This window comes from Dendrobates tinctorius, unplaced genomic scaffold, assembly GCF_039654945.1.
Source record: "Dendrobates tinctorius isolate UK_male_01 unplaced genomic scaffold, ASM3965494v1 ptg000163l, whole genome shotgun sequence".
Classification (NCBI taxonomy): Eukaryota; Metazoa; Chordata; class Amphibia; order Anura; family Dendrobatidae; genus Dendrobates; species Dendrobates tinctorius.
The window spans coordinates 13,453,690-13,477,832 of NW_027361830.1; the positions used below are offsets into that span (position 1 = coordinate 13,453,690).

General features: G+C 42.2%; 1 protein-coding gene across 3 annotated transcripts in view; it reads left to right on the plus strand.

The window, feature by feature from the left end:
• The window catches only part of DROSHA (drosha ribonuclease III), a 316,847-nt gene that overhangs the window by 110,082 nt on the left and 182,622 nt on the right, over nucleotides 1-24,143 (plus strand). For all 3 annotated transcript variants that reach the window (XM_073550200.1, XM_073550202.1, XM_073550201.1), the window contains exons 13-14: nucleotides 11,899-12,068; nucleotides 14,739-14,863. In XM_073550200.1, coding sequence (XP_073406301.1) covers nucleotides 11,899-12,068; nucleotides 14,739-14,863 — 295 coding nt within the window. The remainder of the gene's footprint in view (nucleotides 1-11,898; nucleotides 12,069-14,738; nucleotides 14,864-24,143) is intronic.

The window sequence follows — 24,143 nt, forward strand, 5'->3', positions numbered from 1 at the left end:
ATGATAGGCTGTTCAACTAGAATGATCTCCAATGCCTTAAAATTGAAAGCGAAACCAGAGAGACGTGGAAGAAACCGGAAGACTACCGTGGAATGGATGGAAGAATAGCCTGAACGGCAAAGGCTCAGCCAATGATCAGGTACAGGATGATCAAAAACAGTCTCAAGTTACCTGTGACTGCTGTGACAGAAGACTGCTGTGTGAGGCTAATGTTTTAGCAAGAAGTCCCACTGTAAAAACAAAAAAAAAAATGTACTGTAGCGGATACAATTTGCCAAAGAACACATCACCTGGCCTAAAGAAAAATGGAGAAACATTTTGTGAACTGATGAAAGTAAAATTGTTCTTTCTGTATCCAAGGGCCGCAGACAGTCCTTCAGACGACCCCCAACTCTGCAGCCACAAAACACTCTGAAGACAGTGAAGCATGGTGGTGCAATCACCATGATATGGGCATGTTTCTCTTACTATGGTGTTGGACCTATTTACCGCATACCAGGGATCATGGAAGAGTTTGTATACATTAAAATACTTGAAGTGATCATGTTGCCGTACGCTGAAGAGAATATGCCCTTGAAATGGGTGTGTCAATAAGACAACAAACCTAAACACACCAGTAAACTAGCAATATCAATTCCAGCCCAACAAAATTGAGGTTATTGAGTGGATCCCCAGACCTTAATCCAGGGTGGATAAAAATCTTGATTTTTTTAAAAAAATCAAAAAAATCAGATTTTTTTGATTTAAATCAGATTTTTTTGATTTAAATCATTTTTCTTTTCATAGACTTTAACCATCCCAGTAAAATGTCTGTTAAAAAAATAGGTTGTAAATTAATTGCCAGACTTACCACTAGTACTAGGCTCCTGGTGCATAAGAAGCTGTGGGGGTTCATTGACATTAGTTGTATCACTATCAACATCTTCATTTCCCTTCTGGTTGCAGTTTTCATAATGTGATTTCAAACGGCAAACAAGTCCTTGGATATCCTTTTGACAGTATTTGCACTTTGCTCTTGCACCTTTCTTTCCAAGATCTGCTGCTGGCATCTCAACAAAATGAACCCAAATAGGGTCTCTCTTACGACCTGCTGCCATGGCTCACAGAGATCACTTATGAAGTTTGATTGTTACTACAGCCTGAGCCAAGCACTGCTGATGTTACTACAGCCTGAGCCAAGTACTGCTGACTATCCAACAAGTTTGGGCATGTCAACTGAATGCAGGGAAAAAGAAACTAAACCAAAACTGAAACCAAGCTAGAAGTGTGGAATTAAAGGGGCAGTATGAACAAAATGTGGAGGCTATTAATAGTTTATACAATTAAGACATGCTGCTTTTAAACACCTACCTATTGCCATATAGTAAAACAAAAAAGATTTTTACTTACTTTGGGGTCCCCCCCTCACCCTGGCGTTAGATCGTTGCCCCTAGTTTCGTCCGTGTAACTATGGGCGCACATGCACACTGCTCTCACTTCTCATTTTAATCGTGATTTATATTAAAAAAAAACCTTTTGATTTAAATCAGTGATTTAAATCATGATTAAAATCATGATTTAAATCGATCCGATTTAAATAGAAAAAAATCTTTTGATTTAAATCGTGATTTAAATCATGATTTAAATCGGCGTGATTTAAATCAATCCACCCTGCCTTAATCCAATAGAACACTTGTGGGGTGACATCAAAAATGCCGTTTCTGAGGCAAAGCCAATAAATGCCAAAAAATTGTGGGATGTAGTCCAAGCATACTGAGCTGGAATAACAGGCGACAGGTGCCAGAAGTTGGTTGAAATATGAAATTGTCTCTCTTCGTCATACCAGTCGTATTAGAGACTATTCAAAAGTAAGACCTCCAGCCTGTGTAAGGATCCCTATCCTCATGAGTTGTAGAGAAGGGTGTACTGCTAGGCTGGGTGAGTGGCCTTATATGTTGCTCAGGTGGGCACTGACTGCCATTGGAAAGACACAGTAGTGTATGGGAACCTACTTTCAGTTAATACTTTATGGAAAACAGCGTAACTGCCTCTTGTTGTTGTGTTCGTCCAGACAATATAGAAACACCCGCTCTGATTCATCAAGCAGTTTTCTCCAGTTGTCTTACTCTATTCATCAAGATTTTCCGGTCATGATGATTTGGCGCCAAAGTGTTTTGTCTTCAAGAAAGTTTTTAAAAGTTGAAAAACACTCAAAATATTTTAAATAGATCGTTAAAAAAAAATATATTATTTTGTCAATTTTTGAATATTGAAATTCATGCAACATTCATGGCATTTGTGTTCATCTTGTTTAGTAAGGTAGCCTAGCCATTGGGAATACATAGCCGTACAGCTGGACCTGCTTAATTTTGTATTTTAAATTAAAGGGAATTGCTCAGGTGAGTAATATTCCAGCCTTTGTGATTTCATCTGGTCACAGTGCTCCAGCAGCATCCAGTGCAATAAAGCTTAAAATATCACTAGCTTTGTAAAGGGATTCGGTGGTAATGTCACAGAATGTCACACTCGTAGCAGTCAAAGGCTAGGAAACACCACTGTGGAGACCGGCTTCTTTCTAGGCTTGGAAGTTAGCTCCTCTTGTTTCACTCTCGATGTAGACATTTTTGTGTGGACAGTTCCACAGAATTTTTCATGCAAATTAAAGCACATGTGGCAGGGCCATTACCGGGAGCTTGTCTACCATGGTTTGCTCAACTTTTCTTTTGTGTCTTTTGAGCACTATCATATTCCTGAAATGTGTATTTTTAGGTTATTTTAGGTTATGTTTTCTTATTGTTGCTTGTTTTTTATCATATTGTGATTATAACGCCCCCAGCATCTTGTTTTTTTTTTAAACTGCTGGAGTGGTTGGAACATTTAATCTAAGGTCCCTGAAACTAGTTGTCTACTTACCCGCCGTCATCTTCGCCCCTGTGTTTGCTGGAGCGAGCTGGAGGTCACTTTTCAATGCAAGTCTGTGGGTCATATTCTGGCTCTCATATACTTGCATTCAGAGATTTTGACCGTTACTTCTGACCTCCAGCCAGTCAAAAGATGCGATTGCAGGACTGGAGTTGCACCAATAAAAGGTGACGATGTCGGTGGGTAAGTAAGATTAGGGGCAGGGCTCTTAGATTAGAATCACTATTCCAGCTCTGGAAAAGAAAACACCATGGAGTATGACATTGGGCCACCATGGCAACAATCAGGCCCCTTCAATGACGCCCATCAGCCATATCACGCGCACAGCTATTGTGCATGCATAATTGCCTGGGCATATGCCACCAGTTGGCAAGTACCAGCCGACCATGGGTACGTCCAAGGTTGTGAAGGTGTTAACAAATAAAAAATACAGTACAGACCAAAAGTTTGGACACACCTTCTCATTCAAAGAGTTTTCTTTATTTTCATGACTATGAAAATTGTAGATTCACTCTGAAGACATCAAAACTATGAATTAACACATGTGGAATTATATAATTAACAAAAAAGTGTGAAACAACTGAAAATATGTCTTATATTCTAGGTTCTTCAAAGTAGCCACCTTTTGCTTTGATTACTGCTTTACACACTCTTGGCATTCTCTTGATGAGCTTCAAGAGGTAGTCACCGGAAATGGTCTTCCAACAGTCTAGAAGGAGTTCCCAGAGATGCTTATCACTTGTTGGCCATTTTGCCTTCACTCTGCTGTCCAGCTCACCCCAAACCATCTCAATTGTGTTCAGATCTGGTAACTGTGGAGGCCAGGTCATCTGGCGTAGCACCCCATCACTCTCCTCCTCGGTCAAATAGCCCTTGGTCATTGTCCTGTTGAAAAATAAATTATGGTCCAACTAAACGCAAACCGGGTAGAATAGCATGTGGCTGCAAGATGCTGTGGTAGCCATGCTGGTTCAGTATGCCTTCAATTTTGAATAAATCCCCAACAGTGTCACCAGGAAAGCACCCCCACACCATCACACCACCTCCTCCATGCTTCACAGTGGGAACCAGGCATGTAGAGTCCAACCGTGCACCTTTTCTGCGTCGCACAAAGACACGGTGGTTGGAACCAAAGATCTCAAATTTGGACTCATCAGACCAAAGCACAGATTTCCACTGGTCTAATGTCCATTCCTTGTGTTCTTTAGCCCAAACAAGACTCTTCTGCTTGTTGCCTGTTTTTAGCAGTGGTTTCCTAGCAGCTATTTTGCCATGAAGGCCTGCTGTACAAATTCTCCTCTTAACAGTTGTTGTAGAGATGTGTCTGCTGCTAGAACTCTGTGTGGCATTGTCCTGGTCTCTAATCTGAGCTGCTGTTAACCTGTGATTTCTGAGGCTGGTGACTCGGATGAACTTATCCTCCGCTGCAGAGGTGACTCTTGGTCTTCCTTTGCTGGGGCGGTCCTGATGTGAGCCAGTTTTTTTGTAGCGCTTGATGTTTTTTGCAACTGCACTTGGGGACACTTTCAAAGTTTTCCCAATTTTTCAGACTGACTGACCTTCATTTCTTAAAGTAATGATGGCCACTTGTATGATGATGGCCCCATTTATAAGGCAAGAAATCCCACTTATTAAACCTGACAGGGCACACCTATGAAGTGAAAACCATTTCCCGTGACTACCTCTTGAAGCTCATCAAGAGAATGCCAAGAGTGTGCAAAGTGGTAATCAAACAAAAGGTGGCTACTTTGAAGAACCTAGAATATAAGACATACAGTATTTTCAGTTGTTTCACACTTTTTGTTAATTATATAATTGAACATGTGTTAATTCATAGTTTTGATGCCTTCAGAGTGAATCTACAATTTTCATAGTCATGAAAATAAAGAAAACTCTTTGAATGAGAAGGTGTGTCCAAACTTTTTGTCTGTACTGTACATAAAAATGAACTATTTCCCAGCAGTTTCCCCCTACAGGTCTTCCTCTTATTTTATTCTTAAATTCAATCTCCCATTTCAATGAAAACCTAGAATTCTATAAAATACCCATCATCTCTGTGTCCCAGGAGCTTAGCAATGTCCTCCTATTCCACATCAGCTCTGCCTGTAGAGGAACCAACCGTTTATTAATCTCCGCCCCCTTTTATTAAGTACCACCCCTGCGGTAGTCTAAAGCTGGAAATAAAACATATGTCGGCAAAAAAATAATTTGGGAAACCATGCTGGCCGACAAAGGGTGACAGTAAGATTATCTCCAGTTTATTCTATCTAGCATTTATTTTTAGGCTGACCGTTTCTTTACATAAATGAATTCAGTGCCTTTTTATGTACCTTTTTATATAGTTTCTGCTCCATTTTTTATGTGTAAGTATTTTTTTTTCTTGGAGCAGTTTCTATTAATTATTCATTCACAGTTCATCAGATTGTCACAACTACCAGCAGGTGATGCTAGAATATGTAAGTGATTCCATAATGGCTCAATAAACCTTCACTATTGTGCCACGTAGATAAATAAACCCTGGCTCCTAAGAGTTGGCTTCGAAGTCTCCAGGCCTGAAATGTGTTTCATTTCATATGTGCACAAAGATGGCTGCGGGCTATAACTCCTGGGTATGAGTAGGATAATGCTGAAGATTATTGCTTTTTAAAGTATTCCCCAAAGCTTCTGTTTGTTCAATAGTTTTATCCCATTTCCTCAATAGCTAGTTGGATACATCCATAACTGTCCCATAAAAGCCCTAAATGTTTCTCCACAAGGTCTCATAATGTCTAAAGGCTTTTAATACAGCACATAAAATCAATAGCAGAAGCACGCCGAGGCTGTGCTTACACCAGACGAGCAATGTATTGGGCATTCGTTTGCAATGTGTATCAAGTGTTACCCAGCCAGAAACTGGAACTTCTGTTTAGACAGATGTATTCGATGAAAATAAATGAACATGGAAGGACTCGTGCCATACTGTGGTTTTATTAACTAGGGTGGTGGTACCTTCATATCTTGTAGGACATGGGCCATACGGAACGGCGATGGTTCTATGGTCAAGTGCAATGCTCGTAAAAATCGCTGCTCCACTTAGTGACCCGTTACAGATCTGCAAGGGTCGTGAGTGGAATATACTGAGAAACTGTGGGCCATTGGCTGTTCCTGAAAATATGACTAAGTTGCACTATACGTGTTCTACATTAAAGGATTGTGGGAAGCAGAAGAAAACTTATTGGAGATCTTAAACGGAAACGGTCAAGCGATTTGATGCTGACCAAAACGCAGACCTCTTGAATCACAGTCAATATATTATTCTCTATCGATGAAGAACTTGGCACTCAGCGTGTAACAAAGTCCTTTAATGGCAATCCATAGCAAACATATGACGTTTCGCTCTTAGCATAGGCCTTCCTCAGATATACTGCGTATAAGACAAATGGTATACTATCAGCATATAAACAAATTGAGGTGTACAAAACAGAAACCGTATTTGCAACCGGCATGTGGTCAAATGTTGTATTAATCAGTAATTATAGTGAAAATCGGGAATAATAGTTATAAGGATATAACCGGAAAAAGTATAAAAAAAAAAAGTATAACCCAAGACAAAAAAGTGCCACCAATGCTGACCACTAGGGGACTACGGTGCAGGAAAAGAGATAAACGGATAAGTGATTATCTGGAAAAAAGGACGTAAGATAGACAAATATATGCCAGATACTTATAGTACATACCGAATAGCTACTAATACTGCAGGAGGTTATATATGATGGTAACACGTATTCTACTCCTGTTATATCCCTTATACCTATTATTCCTCATTTTCACTAGAATTACTGATTAATATAATATTTGACCACATGCAAGTTACATATACTGTTTATTTTTGTCATTATTTTTCATTTTGCTTGAACGTTTTATTTGTATTTTATCAGAAATTAGTTACGGAGAAATCAGTTTTAGAAAATATTGTTTTACGGAAAGAGTAGTAGACGCTTGGAACAAACTTCCAGGATAGGTGGTTGGCACATCCAAAGCAAGATACACAATACAGCCGGGGCGCAGCGCTGCTTTGTGACATTCAGAGAACAAATTATTCCAAAACGTGCTTGGTTTCCTTCATTTACTTTTCTTCTCTTGGGAAATGTGCTGCAAATTGTTCTCCAGAGCTTGTTACATTTAGGAAGTGGTAGCTATTAACTACGAAGGCCAGCAGACCGCTAATACAGCATATATCTGTAGCTGCTCAGGGGGCCAGCCGGCTAGAGATGCTGCCTGCACCACGAAATGGGGAGAACTGTGCGGAATCGTACATGGAAACTGCAGTCAGCGTCTCCCACTGACTGTAAATTGGGTTCTAGCTTAGGAGGCTGCTATGCAGATATATACCTTTCCATTTTGTGGTGCATTCGTATTACAGAAATTTGTGCCTTGTCTGGTTGGTTTCCATATCCATTACAATTATTTGTATAGGCTGTAATTGTGGGTGTGCACAGAAAAGCAAATATATTTGTGTATATACTGTGTATATACATATTATTATGTTATAATAATTATATTAATATATATATATTAATTATAATATATAATATATTATAATTATAATATATAATATATATATAATATATACATATTATACATACATACATACATAATATACATATTATTATGTTATAATAATTATATTAATATATATATATTAATTATAATATATAATATATTATAATTATAATATATAATATATATAATATATAATTATATATTAATATATATATATAAATATATAATATATATATTAATAATTATATTATTATTAATATATTGCTATATTGTATGTGTGTGTATGTGTGTGTGTATATGTAAGTGTATATATATATATATATATATATATATACACTGCTCAAAAAAATAAAGGGAACACTCAAATAACACAAACTAGATCTGAATGATTGAAATATTCTCATTGAATACTTTGTTCTGTACAAAGTTGAATGTGCTAACAACAAAATCACACAAAAATCATCAATGGAAATCAAATTCATTAACCAATGGAGGCCTGGATTTGGAGTCGCACACAAAATTACAGTGGAAAGTAATCTCCTTAAAACAAGTCAAAATAAGGCTCAGTATTGTTTGTGGCCTCCAAGTGCCTGTGTGACCTCCCTACAACGCCTGGGCATGCTCCTGAAGAGGTTGCGGATGGTCTCCTGAGGGATCTCCTCCCACACCTGGACTAAAGCATCCGCCAACTCCTGGACAGTCTGTCGTGCAACGTGACGGTGGATGGAGCCAGACATGAGGTCCCAGATGTACTCAATCGGATTCAGGTCTGGGGAACGGGCAGGCCAGTCCATAGCTTCAATGCCTTCATCTGGCAGGAACTGCTGACACACTCCAGCCACATGAGGTCTGGCATTGTCCTGCATTAGGAGGAACCCAGGGCCAACTGCACCAGCATATGGTCTCACAAGGGGTCTGAGGCTCTCATCTCGGTACCTAATGGCAGTCAGGCTACCTCTAGCGAGCACATGGAGGACTGTGCGGCCCTCCAAAGAAATGCCACTCCACAGCATTATTGACCCGCTGCCAAACCGGTCATGCTGAAGCATGTTGCAGGCAGCAGAAGCTCTCTACGGCATCTCCAGACTCAGTCACGTCTGTCACGTGCTCAGAGTCAACCTGCTTTCATCTGTGAAGAGCACAGGGCGCCAGTGGCGAATTTGCCAATCCTGGTGTTCTGTGGCAAATGCCAAGCGTCCTGCACGGTGTTGGGCTGTGAGCACAACCCCAATCTGTGGACGTCGGGCACTCAAAACCATCCTCATGGAGTTGGTTTCTAACCGTTTGTGCAGACACATGCATATTTGTGGCCTGTTGGAGGTAATTTTGCAGGGCTCTGGCAGTACTCCTCCTGTTCCTCGTTGCACAAAGGCGGAGGTAGTGGTCCTGCTGCTGGGTTGTTTCCTTCCTACGGCCCCCTCCACGTCTCCTGGTGTACTGGCCTGTCTCCTGGTAGCGCCTCCAGCCTCTGGACACTACGCTGACAGACACAGCAAACCACCTTGCCACAGCTTGCATTGATGTGCCATCCTGGATGAGCTGCACTACCTGAGCCACTTGTGTGGGTTGTAGAGTCCGTCTCATGCTACCACGAGTGTGAAAGCACCAACCAACATTCAAAAGTGACCAAAACATCAGCCAGAAAGCATTGGTACTGATATTAGTCTGTGGTCCCCACCTGCAGAACCACTCCTTTATTGAGTTTGTCTTGATAATTGACAATAATTTCCATCTGTTGTCTATTCCATTTGCACAACAGCATGTGAAATGGATTGTCAATCAGTGTTGCTTCCTAAGTGGACAGTTTGATTTCACAGAAGTTTGATTTACTTGGAGTTATATTCTGTTGTTTACGTGTTCCCTTTATTCTTTGAGCAGTGTGTGTGTGTGTGTATATGTGTGTGTGTATGTGTGTGTGTATATATATATATATATATATATATATATGTATGTATGTATGTATGTATATTTTCTAGATATATATTATATAAATAATAGATACATTTACCCTTCATGATTTGCTGCTTTTTGGATCCTATCCCAAAGTGAAGGCACATTTCAAAGGTTGACAGAATGGACCTTGCTGTGAAATGTTCCAGTGCTTTGTGTAAAGCCGAGTTGTGTTACCTGTCATAGAAACAGCATGTCAGATTCACACAAAAGTGTTCTCTAAAATGGCATTTTCAAATCTCCAGACATACAAGCTCTTTGTAAGTTTTGTCTTAGTCGTTCACATGAATGCATTTTCCTGTGCAGCTCTGCGTACGTTTTGTTTCCTATTGAAGTTGAAAAATATATTGATTAAAAGTGCCTTTTATACTAAGTTTTGCTGCTAATCCTGAACAGTTACAGAGCAGCATTTAATCAGATAAATAAAATATACTGTCTGTCTGAACTGCAGATTACAGGGGTCTGTCCAGCACCATTGGCAAATCTGTTCTAGTAACTCCTTGCATTTTCCATCAAATAACTTCTATATTAAATTTTCTTAAAATTCTGCATTGTGTTGTTCCTTTGCTAGTCCTCTTGGATATGTTTGAATCAGACACTCTTATTTAAGTCACATGCTGTCCATTTCCTTGTGATCCTCCTTGAGATGGTTCTATTCCTTCATTGGAGTCCAGCTGTGTTTTATTAAACTGATAGGACTTGATTTGTAAAGGCGCACACCTGTCTATATAAGACCTCAGCTCACAGTGCATGTCAGACCAAATGAGAATCATGAAGTCAAAGGAACTGGCCAAGGAGCTCAGAGACAATATTGTGGCAAGGCACAGATCTGGCCAAAGTTACAAAAGAATTTCTGCAGTACTCAAGGTTCCTAAGAGCACAGTGGCCTCCATAATCCTTAAATGGAAGGAGTTTGGGACCACCAGAAGTCTTCCTAGACCTGGCCGTCCAGCCAAACTGAGCAATTGTCGGAGAAGAGCCTTGGTGAGAAAGGTAAAGAAGCACCCCAAGATCACTGTGGCTGAGCTCCAGAGATGCAGTAGGGAGATGGGAGAAAGTTCCAAAAAAAACACACTCAAGCCCTCCACTAGTCGGGCCTTTATTGCAGAGTGGCCAATGGAAGCCTCTCCTCAGTGCAAGACATATGAAAGCCCACATAGAGTTTGCTAAAAAAAAACACATGAAGGACTCCCAGAATATGAGAAATAAGATTCTCTGGTCTGATGAGATGAAGATAAAACTTTTTGGTGATAATTCTAAGCGGTATGTGTGGACAAAACCAGGCACTACTCATCACCTGCCCAATACAATCCCAACAGTGAAACATGGTGGTGGCAGCATCATGCTATGGGGGTGTTTTTCAGCTGCAAGGACAGGATGACTGGTTGCCATTGAAGGAAACATGAATGCAGCTAAGTACAGAGATATCCTGGATGAAAATGTCTTCCAGAGTGCTCTGGACCTCAGACTTGGCCGAAGGTTCACCTTCCAACAAGACAACGACCCTAAGCACACAGCTAAAATAGCAAAAGAAATGGCTTCAAAACAACTCTGTGACCATTCTTGACTGGCCCAGCCAGAGCCCTGACCTAAACCCAATTGAGCATCTCTGGAGAGACCTGAAAATGGCTGTCCACCAACGTTCACCATCCAGTCTGACGGAACTGGAAAGGATCTGCAAGGAAGAATGGCAGAGGATGCCCAAATCCAAGTGTGAAAAACTTGTTGCATCATTCCCAACAAGACTCATGGCTGTACTAACTCAAAAGGGTGCTTCTACTCAATACTGAGCAAAGGGTGTGAATACTTATGACCATGTTATATTTCAGTTTTCCTTTTTTAATAAATTTGCAAAAAATTCTACATTTGTTTTTTCTCAGTCAAGATGGGGTGCAGAGTGTACATTAATGAGGAAAAAAAAGAACTTTTTTGAATTTACCAAATGGCTGCAATGAAGCATAGAGTGAAAAATTTAAGGGGGTTTGAATACTTTCCGTACCCACTAGTTTATTCGAATATGAAAAGCTAAACACTTTGTAAATCAGTTTATTAGGGCATTTGTCTTCACTCCTGTAAAAATAAAATTGCCTGTCTTAAGCTGCATTGATATCAGAATAGATTCTTTGGAGTACTGATGATGGCAGTGAAAGGATCAGCTTGGCACCTGTGTCTTGCTAACTGAAGGTAAGCCTGCTGTGGGAGATTGTTCTGATAAGCAGAACACTCAGAGGAGGAGACAAGTGCTGACTCTTTCACTGCCATCATCTGTACTCCATTTGAGTACTGTCTGACATCAGTGCAGCTGAAGGCAGGCAAATAGACCTATGAAAAGCAATGGTTTGGAAGCCACTTACATGAACTTTTTCTACAAGACTAAAAACAAATTCCTTTCATAAAGTGATTTGAAAAGTTTCACTCCTTTCTATGCTGGACAAAATTGCAAAAAGAAATTGAAAATGTATTTATTCTTTAAAAGTGAGCTCTTGAATGTTTTGTACTTTGCAGATGGGGGTAAAGAAGTCCTCTCCATGCACCAAGTCCTGCTATACTTACTGAGGAGTAACAAGGCTCTAGTCCCGGAAGAGGAGATTGCCAACATGCTCCAGTGGGAGGAACTTGAATGGCAGAAATATGCAGAAGAATGTAAAGGAATGATTGTCACCAACCCAGAAATGGTAATTGGACATCTAAATAGCCATCATGGAAATGTACAGTGAGCTGTGACTGCCACAAAAAACCATTAAAAATGTTGCACTGTTTTGCTTTTACAGGCTCTGTTGTGCTGCACTTTCAGCTTTGATATGTTCTGGGGCCATGAATCAGCTGAGGGAAGCTAATAAAAAGACTGATAGGAGTAAGAAACTCTTCTCTTGGACTGTCAGTACAAGCTCCCCGACTGAATATCAGTTGACTCATTCTGCAACCAACAATAGACAGTGCAACAGCCGGTTATTTAAAGGGTAAATGGTGCAACATTTTTTATGAAACTGCAAAAGTGATTTTTAGCTTCAAATGTAAGCATTTAGATACAGTCATATGTTAAAGTTTGGGCACCCCTATTAATGTTAACCTTTTTTCTTTATAACAATTTTGGTTTTTGCAACAGCTATTTCAGTTTCATATTTCTAATACCTGATGGACTCAGTAATATTTCTGGATTCAAATGAGGTTTATTGTACTAACAGAAAATGTGCAATCTGCATTTTAACAAAATTTGACCGATGCAAAAGTATGGGCACTCTTATCTCTTGATTTGAACACTCCTAACTACTTTTTACTGACTTCCTGAAGCAGTAAATTGGTTTTGTAACCTCATTGAGCTTTGAACTTCATAGCCAGGTGTATCAAATCGTGAGAAAAGTATTTAAGGTGGCCACTTGCAAGTAGTTCTCCTATTTGATTCTCCTATGAAGAGTGGCATCATGGGCTCCTCAAAACAACTCTCAAATGATCTGAAAACAAAGATTATTCAACATAGCATTTCAGGGGAAGGATACAAAAAGTTGTCTCAGAGATTTAACCTGTCAGTTTCCACTGTGAGGAACATAGTAAGGAAATGGAAGAACACAGGTACAGTTCTTGTTAAGCCCATAAGTGGCAGGCCAAGAAAAATATCAGAAAGGCAGAGAAGAAGAATGGTGAGAACAGTCAAGGACAATCCACACACCACCTCCAAAGACCTGCAGCATCATCTTGCTGCAGATGGTGTCACTGTGCATCGGTCAACAATACAGCGCACTTTGCACAAGGAGAAGCTGTATGGGAGAGTGATGCGAAAGAAGCCGTTTCTGCAAGCACGCCACAAACAGAGTCGCCTGAGGTATGCAAAAGCACATTTGGACAAGCCAGTTACATTTTGTAAGAAGGTCCTGTGGACTGATGAAACAAAGATTGAGTTGTTTGGTCATACAAAAAGGCGTTATGCATGGAGGCTAAAAAACACAGCATTCCAAGAAAAACACTTGCTACCCACAGTAAAATTTGGTGGAGGTTCCATCATGCTTTGGGGCTGTGTGGCCAATGCCGGCACCGGGAATCTTGGTAAAGTTGAGGGTCGCATCGATTCAACTCAGTATCAGCAGATTCTTGACAATAATGTGCAAGAATCGGTGACGAAGTTGAAGTTACGCAGGGGATGGATATTTCAGCAAGACAATGATCCAAAACACCGCTCCAAATCTACTCAGGCATTCATGCAGAGGAACAATTACAATGTTCTGGAATGGCCATCCCAGTCCCCAGACCTGAATATCATTGAACATCTGTGGGATGATTTGAAGCGGGCTGTCCATGCTCGGCGACCATCAAACTTAACTGAACTGGAATTGTTTTGTAAACAGGAATGGTCACAAATACCTTCATCCAGGATCCAAGAACTCATTAATAGCTACAGGAAGCGACTAGAGGCTGTTATTTTTGCAAAAGGAGGATCTACGAAATATTAATGTCACTTTTATGTTGAGGTGTCCATACGTTTGCACCGGTCAAATTTTGTTTAAATGCAGATTGCACATTTTCTGTTAGTACAATAAACCTCATTTGAATCCAGAAATATAACTGAGTCCATCAGTTATTAGATATATGAAACTGAAATAGCTGTTGCAAAAACCAAAATTGTTATAAAGAAAAAAAGGTTAACATTAATAGGGGTGCCCAAACTTTAACAAATGACTGTAAAAAAAAACCAAAAAAACGTTCACTGAAGGTGAACAACCCCTTTCAGCAAAGATTGACAACCAAATGCCGCACATAATGCTCTCCAGCGGCATTAAGTGCCGTAGAGAAGCACAAAATAAATCCTCATTAGTGTCCAATGTCCCACAGCCCTTTATGTCCCAGAAAAGCAGATTTGCCCAAGCCAATATCCACAGATGATCTGTGGTCAGTTCTCCAGATGTTTGGAAGAAGTTTGCAAGTGCACCATGATGAATTGATGCTGTAAGAAGGCAAACAGTGGTCACTCCAAATATTGCATGTGGTTTCCACTTCTCGTTTGTTCATTCACTTTGTATGTGACTTTGTATGTGTTGCGACCCGTGTAGCTGAGTGTGATGTACTGTATATGTAAACTGTACTGTACTGTAAAAAGCCCCCTAGTTTGGCCCTATCTCCCGTCCCCTAGGACAACATTGATGTTTCCCACAGTCATTGTATTCCAGCTGACATTGAAGAAGGAGCTGTGAAATCTGTAGAAAGGCGTCCTAGGGCTTTTTCTACACCAGCTAAATAGCGGTTTTGACAGGCTTTCAACCCCTGCAGATCTAAAAGGATGATACGGTGACACTACTGTAGTCCTGATTCTTCCCTGCTGCCGTTAACGGCTTCATTATTATTTTAATTTGCAGAAACCAAGCTCCGTTCGGATTGACCAGCTTGACCGGGAGCAATTTAACCCAGAAGTAATAACCTTCCCTATTATCGTCCATTTTGGGATAAGACCTGCCCAGCTTAGCTATGCCGGAGACCCACAGTAAGTCCATCGTACTGGTGTTACCTAGACGTTGACTATGAAGAAATGAGTGCTATGGCATATGTCCAATATAAATCAATATGTTCTCAAATACTATGGAGAAGAGTCTATATCTCATACTAGTAGAAATATACTGAGCAGGTGATTTATAAAAGGTGCCATCTTTTCTGTTGTAATCAATCAGAGATCAGCATTCCTTTTTTAGGAGATTCTGAATAATTGGAAGTTGTGATTGGATGCTCTGACAAGACTCATGGTTATACGAGACACCTGATAAATCTTATGGAAGCCCTCCTTCCATCAATATTTGTATCCTTTTTAAATATTGCATACATATTATAGCACTGTTAACTTACAATTGCTCATTTTGCCTTTCTACCCAGCTAATTCTTCTCTTTTCCATTAGGTCTATGACATCACGTGATTAAAAACTGACTAGCTGAATCCTTCTAAGCTCTATGTAGGAACAGGAAATCTATTTTCCCACATAAATCACTGCAAAAGTCCCAAGTGGAGGGAGGAGCAGAACAGTTGGGTCAGGAGTTGGAGGGGAATGATAAATTCAGGGAAAAGAGACTTCCTGTTTCTACATAGAGCAGAGAAAAGAAGCATTAACTGGGCAGAAAGTCAAATGAGCAATTGTAAGTACACCGTGTTATATAATATGGCGATTGCAATATATTAAGATTGTAAAAACTGATGGGAGGAGGAGTGCTTCTTTAAAATGAAAAGAAAAACTGCAAGTGTCAAAGTTAAGCAGTCTGCACTCTGTTTGTGGAAGCTGAGCTCAGATACATGGAGTAAATGGATGTTTTTGCTTAGTATTAACAAAATTGCATCGCAGAAGATATTGATTTACTCCTCACCTAGGATGTCGGTGAGTGTACATATACATACTGAACAATGTGGATTATGCCCTTTGAGATTGATATGTGCAGGAAATCTTAATGGATTCATGCCTTTATTTGACTCCCAGAAGAAGCAGTCTGGCTGCAGTATTAAGTAAGAATGGGATCCATCTAGTGTGTGTTTGGTACGGTTTCTGTGGTTCAGATTTAATATTTGACAACCTGAAGATGAGACATATTATGCGGTGAGGTCACATAAAGCGCTGTCAATTCATAACTCGTGTACAAAGTCTATCGTGCGGATGATCTTGCTGTACGTGGCCTTCAAACTGGGATCTTCTGTGAAAGTGTAGGTAAAGGGGTTGTCTCCTGTTGGTTCTATGGTAGCGGTGCACTCCCAGCGGCTTGTCCGAGCTGCCCACCCAAACTGCGCGTGCTAGCAAAGGCCACTTTACCACAGCTTACTCTCCGATTGGAACACGGTTGAAAGACTTTATCGTGGACCTTTGTTGTGCCATATGGGCAGGAATGGCTTTCTCCATGCTGAGAAGTTCATAGTAGCATCTATATTTTGAACTGCATTACTGTTGCACTTTGCAATTTTATCCAGCTATGAATAAACCGCCTCTTTAATACAGCGACATAAGGTAGAACCGGAGGGGTTTTAATAGGGGATTTCCAAGAACATTGGTGGCCATAGTGGAAATGGCAAAATTCCTGAGAATTTACACAATTGGTGTGCTGCAGAGGTTAATGGAGGAGGATTTAAGGCAAGACTTCAAAGTTGAAATTCAAGTCTCTTTATTAACTAAATCCAACTGCTTTATAGCAGAGCCTTGTTTTTTCTATATAGCGCTCTGAACTCCCTCTCCTCCCTTAATCAGCGGTAGGATCATAAGTTCACTTTACAATTGTGCCCACCACAGGCTGCCAACTCCATAGCAGTGCCGATACAACTAGTGCCTTGTGGACCCCATTGATTCATATTTGGGTCTTTCAGATTCCGTCATGGTTTCTCTCATGTTGACAAAGAATAGCATTGCATATAAATCTGCCAAGACTTATCGACAGGCTATGAGTAATAAAACTTCGTCTACCTGTAGCTGCCATTGAATGCAAAAATACATCTACAGTGAGCGCCCCCTATTGACAGTAAACAAAGTTGCACTGTTTCACTGGCTGCTAATAAATTATACAAAATGCCAGGGCTGTGGAGTCATCAGCCAAACCTGACTCCTCAATTTTTCCAACCGCACAGCACGGCCTCGCTACTGAGCATGTACATATAGTGCAGGACAGAGTCATCTCCACAGCACTGGTCACTACTGAGCATGTACATATAGTGCAGCACAGATTCATCTCCACAGCACTGGTCACTACTGAGCATGTACATATAGTGCAGCACAGATTCATCTCCACAGCACTGGTCACTACTGAGCATGTACATATAGTGCAGCACAGATTCATCTCCACAGCACTGGTCACTACTGAGCGTGTACATATAGTGCAGGACAGATTCATCTCCACAGCACTGGTCACTTCTGAGCATGTACATATAGTGCAGGACAGAGTCATCTCCACAGCACTGGTCACTACTGAGCATGTACATATAGTGCAGCACAGATTCATCTCCACAGCACTGGTCACTACTGAGCGTGTACATATAGTGCAGGACAGATTCATCTCCACAGCACTGGTCACTACTGAGCGTGTACATATAGTGCAGGACAGATTCATCTCCACAGCACTGGTCACTACTGAACGTGTATATATAGTGCAGCACAGATTCATCTCCACAGCACTGGTCACTTCTGAGCATGTACATATAGTGCAGGACAGAGTCATCTCCACAGCACTGGTCACTACTGAGCATGTACATATAGTGCAGCACAGATTCATCTCCACAGCACTGGTCACTACTGAGCATGTACATATAGTGCAGCACAGATTCATCTCCACAGCACTGGTCACTACTGAGCGTGTACATATAGTGCAGGACAGATTCATCTCCACAGCACTGGTCACTTCTGAGCATGTACATATAGTGCAGGACAGAGTCATCTCCACAGCACTGGTCACTACTGAGCATGTACATATAGTGCAGCACAGATTCATCTCCACAGCACTGGTCACTACTGAGCGTGTACATATAGTGCAGGACAGATTCATCTCCACAGCACTGGTCACTACTGAGCGTGTACATATAGTGCAGGACAGATTCATCTCCACAGCACTGGTCACTACTGAGCATGTACATATAGTGCAGCACAGATTCATCTCCACAGCACTGGTCACTACTGAGCATGTACATATAGTGCAGCACAGATTCATCTCCACAGCACTGGTCACTACTGAGCGTGTACATATAGTGCAGGACAGATTCATCTCCACAGCACTGGTCACTACTGAGCATGTACATATAGTGCAGCAAAGATTCATCTCCACAGCACTGGTCACTACTGAGCGTGTACATATAGTGCAGCACAGATTCATCTCCACCGCACTGGTCACTACTGAGCATGTACATATAGTGCAGGACAGATTCATCTCCACAGCACTGGTCACTACTGAGCATGTACATATAGTGCAGCACAGATTCATCTCCACAGCACTGGTCACTACTGAGCATGTACATATAGTGCAGGACAGATTCATCTCCACAGCACTGGTCACTACTGAGCATGTACATATAGTGCAGCACAGATTCATCTCCACAGCACTGGTCACTACTGAGCGTGTACATATAGTGCAGCACAGATTCATCTCCACCGCACTGGTCACTACTGAGCATGTACATATAGTGCAGGACAGATTCATCTCCACAGCACTGGTCACTACTGAGCATGTACATATAGTGCAGCACAGAATCATCTCCACAGCACTGGTCACTACTGAGCATGTACATATAGTGCAGGACAGATTCATCTCCACAACACTGGTCACTACTGAGCATGTACATATAGTGCAGCACAGAATCCGCTCCACAGCACTGGTCACTACTGAGCATGTACATATAGTGCATGACAGAATCATCTCCACAGCACTGGTCACTACTGAGCATGTACATATAGTGCAGGACAGAATCATCTCCACAGCACTGGTCACTACTGAGCATGTACATATAGTGCAGCACAGAATCATCTCCACAGCACTGGTCACTACTGAGCATGTACATATAGTGCAGCACAGATTCATCTCCACAGCACTGGTCACTACTGAGCATGTACATATAGTGCAGGACAGAATCATCTCCAAAGCACTGGTCACTACTGAGCATGTACATATAGTGCAGCACAGATTCATCTCCACAGCACTGGTCACTACTGAGCATGTACATATAGTGCAGGAAAGATTCATCTCCACAGCACTGGTCACTACTGAGCATGTACATATAGTGCAGCACAGATTCATCTCCACAGCACTGGTCACTACTGAGCATGTACATATAGTGCAGGACAGAATCATCTCCACAGCACTGGTCACTACTGAGCATGTACATATAGTGCAGCACAGATTCATCTCCACAGCACTGGTCACTATTGAGCATGTACATATAGTGCAGCACAGAATCATCTCCACAGCACTGGTCACTATTGAGCATGTACATATAGTGCAGTACAGATTCATCTCCACAGCACTGGTCACTACTGAGCATGTACATATAGTGCAGGACAGAATCATCTCCACAGCACTGGTCACTACTGAGCATGTACATATAGTGCAGCACAGATTCATCTCCACAGCACTGGTCACTACTGAGCATGTACATATAGTGCAGCACAGATTCATCTCCACAGCACTGGTCACTACTGAGCATGTACACTCACTGGCCACTTTATTAGGTACACCTGTCCAACTGTGTGTTAAGACTTAATTTCTAATCAGCCAATCACATGGCGGCAACTCAGTGCATTTAGGCATGTAGACATGGTCAAGACAATCTCCTGCAGTTCAAACCGAGCATCAGTATGGGGAAGAAAGGTGATTTGAGTGCCTTTGAACGTGGCATGATTGTTGGTGCCAGAAGGGCTGGTCTGAGAATTTCAGAAACTGCTGATCTACTGGGATTTTCACGCACAACCATCTCTAGGGTTTACAGAGAATGGTCCGAAAAAGAAAAAAAATCCAGTGAGCGGCAGTTCTGTGGCCGGAAATGCCTTGTTGATGCCAGAGGTCAGAGGAGAATGGGCAGACTGGTTCGAGCTGATAGAAAGGCAACAGTGACTCAAATTGCCACCCGTTACAACCAAGGTAGGCAGAAGAGCATCTCTGAACGCACAGTGCGTCGAACTTTGAGGCAGATGGGCTACAGCAGCAGAAGACCACACTGGGTACCACTCCTCTCAGCTAAGAACAGGAAACTGAGGCTACAATTTGCACAAGCTCATCGAAATTGAACAGTAGAAGATTGGAAAAACGTTGCCTGGTCTGATGAGTCTCGATTTCTGCTGCGACATTCGGATGGTTGGGTCCGAATTTGGCGTAAACAACATGAAAGCATGGATCCATCCTGCCTTGTATCAACGGTTCAGGCTGGTGGTGGTGGTGTCATGGTGTGGGGAATTTTTTCTTGGCACTCTTTGGGCCCCTTGGTACCAATTGAGCATCGTTGCAACGCCACAGCCTACCTGAGTATTGTTGCTGACCATGTCCATCCCTTTATGACCACAATGTACCCAACATCTGATGGCTACTTTCAGCAGGATAATGCGCCATGTCATAAAGCTCGAATCATCTCAGATTGGTTTCTTGAACATGACAATGAGTTCACTGTACTCAAATGGCCTCCTCAGTCACCAGATCTCAATCCAATAGAGCATCTTTGGGATGAGGTGGAACGGGAGATTCGCATCAGGGATGTGCAGCCGACAAATCTGCGCCAACTGTGTGATGCCATCATGTCAATATGGTCCAAAATCTCTGAGGAATGCTTCCAGCACCTTGTTGAATCTCTGCCACGAAGAATTGAGGCAGTTCTGAAGGCAAAAGGGGGTCCAACCCCTTACTAGCATGGTGTACCTAATAAAGTGGCCAGTGAGTGTACATATAGTGCAGCACAGAATCATCTCCACAGCACTGGTCACTACTGAGCATGTACATATAGTGCAGGACAGAATCATCTCCACAGCACTGGTCACTACTGAGCATGTACATATAGTGCAGCACAGATTCATCTCCACAGCACTGGTCACTACTGAGCATGTACATATAGTGCAGGACAGAATCATCTCCACAGCACTGGTCACTACTGAGCATGTACATATAGTGCAGCACAGAATCATCTCCACAGCACTGGTCACTACTGAGCATGTACATATAGTGCAGCACAGATTCATCTCCACAGCACTGGTCACTACTGAGCATGTATATATAGTGCAGTACAGAATCATTTCCACAGCACTGGTCACTACTGAGCATGTACATATAGTGCAGGATAGATTCATCTCCACAGCACTGGTCACTACTGAGCATGTACATATAGTGCAGCACAGATTCATCTCCACAGCACTGGTCACTACTGAGCATGTACATATAGTGCAGCACAGATTCATCTCCACAGCACTGGTCACTACTGAGCATGTACATATAGTGCAGCACAGATTCATCTCCACAGCACTGGTCACTATTGAGCATGTACATATAGTGCAGCACAGATTCATCTCCACAGCACTGGTCACTACTGAGCGTGTACATATAGTGCAGCACAGATTCATCTCCACAGCACTGGTCACTACTGAGCATGTATATATAGTGCAGTACAGAATCATTTCCACAGCACTGGTCACTACTGAGCATGTACATATAGTGCAGGATAGATTCATCTCCACCACACTGGTCACTACTGAGCAGGTACATATAGTGCAGCACAGATTCATCTCCACAGCGCTGGTCACTATTGAGCTTGTGCATAAAGTACGGCACAAACTTATCTCTACTGAAAGCCCAGATCCTTAGATCAGGAACAGAACAGACAGGCATCACAGACCTGGCCCTATCCTGGATCTCATCATACCTAACAGACCGAACATTTAGTGTCTCCCTCTCACACACCACTTCCTCACCTCGCCCCCTGTCTGTCGGTGTTCCCCAAGGCTCTGTCCTAGGACCCCTACTATTCTCCATCTGTACCTTCGGCTTGGGACAGCTCATAGAATGCCACGGTTTGCAGTATCGCCTCTATGCCGATGACATGCAGATCTACCTATCAGGACCCGACCTCGCCTCCTTACTGACTGAAATCCCACAATGTCTGTCTGCTATCTCAGCCTTCTTCTCTGCTCGCTTTCTCAAACTTGAACATGGACAAAACAGGATTCATCATCTTTCCCCCATCTCACTCTACCCCTCCACCAGACCTATCCATCAATGTCAACGGCTGCTCTTTCCCCAGTCCCGTACGCTCGGTGCCTTGGGGTGATCCTCGACTCTGCGCTCTCTTTCAAACCACATATCCAAGCCCTCGCCTCCTCCTGCCGTCTCAAACTCAAAAATATTTCCCGGATCCACTCATTCCTCAACCATGAAACCACAAAAACACTAGTGCATGCTCTTATCTCCCGCCTCGACTACTGAAACCTACTCTCTGGCCTCCCGTCTAGCACTCTGGCTCCACTCCAGTCCATCCTACACTCTGCTGCCCGACTAATCCACCTGTCTCCCCGCTATTCCCCAGCCTCTCCCCTATGCCAGGCCCTTCACTGGCTTCCTATCGCCCAGAGGCTCCAATTCAAAACCCTAACCATGACATACAAAGCCATCCACAACCTGTCTCCTCCATACATCTGTGAAATGGTCTCTAGGTACCTACCCGCACGCAACCTTCGATCATCTCAAGATCTCCTTCTCTACTCCCCCCTTATCTCTTCTTCCCACAACCACATACAAGACTTCTCCTGTGCTTCCCTTATACTCTGCAACTCCCTGCCGCAACACATCAGACTCTCACCATCAACGGAAACCTTCAAGAAGAACCTGAAGACCCACCTGTTACAACAAGCCTACAGCCTGCAATGATCCTCGGTCTACTGAACCACAGCATGACCTGCTCTACCCTCTCCTACTGTATCCTCACCCATCCCTGTAGACTGTGAGCCCTCGCGGGCAGGGTCCCCTCTCCTTATGTACTTGTGTGTCCCTTGTCTTACACATGTTTACTACACTTGTCTATATTTCCCCTTTTCACATGTAAAGCGCCATGGAATAAATGGCGCTATATAAATGCATAATAATAATAATTTATAGGACATTTCTTAACTTTTCCAAATTCTTCTGAAAACATTTACAGCACATCCGCATCGTACCCAATTTTACATATTTTCGAAGTCGGTCCATTTTATTCCAACTCCACAGCCCTGCTGGACGCCAATAGTGTGTGCACACTGAGTATTTGAGGAATATTTTTCTGCAACAAAATCGGAGTGATGGCAAGAAAAATATTGTGTTAAAATATCCATCTGACGTGTGTTTACATACATTTTTTCGACTTTTTTTCCCCCTTTCATTTGAATGGATGTAAAATGCTGCAAAGGTGCTGAAACAATTGACATGATGCAGATTTGAAGCAACACTTCGATGGATCAAATCCACAAGCTATAAAGTATGTGCATGAGTGTTTAGAACTCCCAGAACTGACCCTTTAGCCTTCCATGTGACGCACTTAAGGTAATGTATTTGGGAGCATGGTTATCAGAAAATGAAATGAAAGCCCGCAGCGTCATCTGTGTGAGAATCCATTTGGCCATATGCTGATATATGCCGTGTTGGAATCCTTTCCTTCACAACGTTGCTGCTTGCCGGTCCCCATGAAATGACGTGCAGGCACAGCGGCCACTGCTAGCCGTCATGATCATCGGTTAGGCACGTTAGTAACGAGAATGCTGAGGTCAATGTTAGGAGGTTGCTCATTTCCTAAAAGTAATTGAATATATCTTAAGCAGAGTACTGCACAGCGATAGAAAATCCAATATATGGAGAAACCAGAGTGCGATCATTGCACAGAATTTCCACCAGTTGTGTCTGGTCTCGTGTCCTTGTTACCTGGGTCTTCTCCGTGTCGGCCCCCCACCTCCTCCCTTTCATTCCGCAGCTCATGATCTAGAACGTAAAGAAAAACATCGCCATTTATACTGATTACGTACATTGAACTCCTGTTTACACAGATTTGTCTCTGTCGTGGTTTCAATAAACTGTTTAATGAAGATTCATGCACTTGCGCTAATTGTTTATTGAGAACTTTGAACGACAAGAGCCTAATTACCCATGGCTAGTTACCAGCGGGGGATTTGTGCTGTAAGATCGAAAACCCAGGTTAGATCCTATGATGTATAAACACTATTATTCAGCAAAATAAAGACAAATGGCCACGCTGGGGAGGAGTACACCCTTGGCAGGAAGAATTCCCGGCAAGAAATGTATATATGCCTGCCTACAAG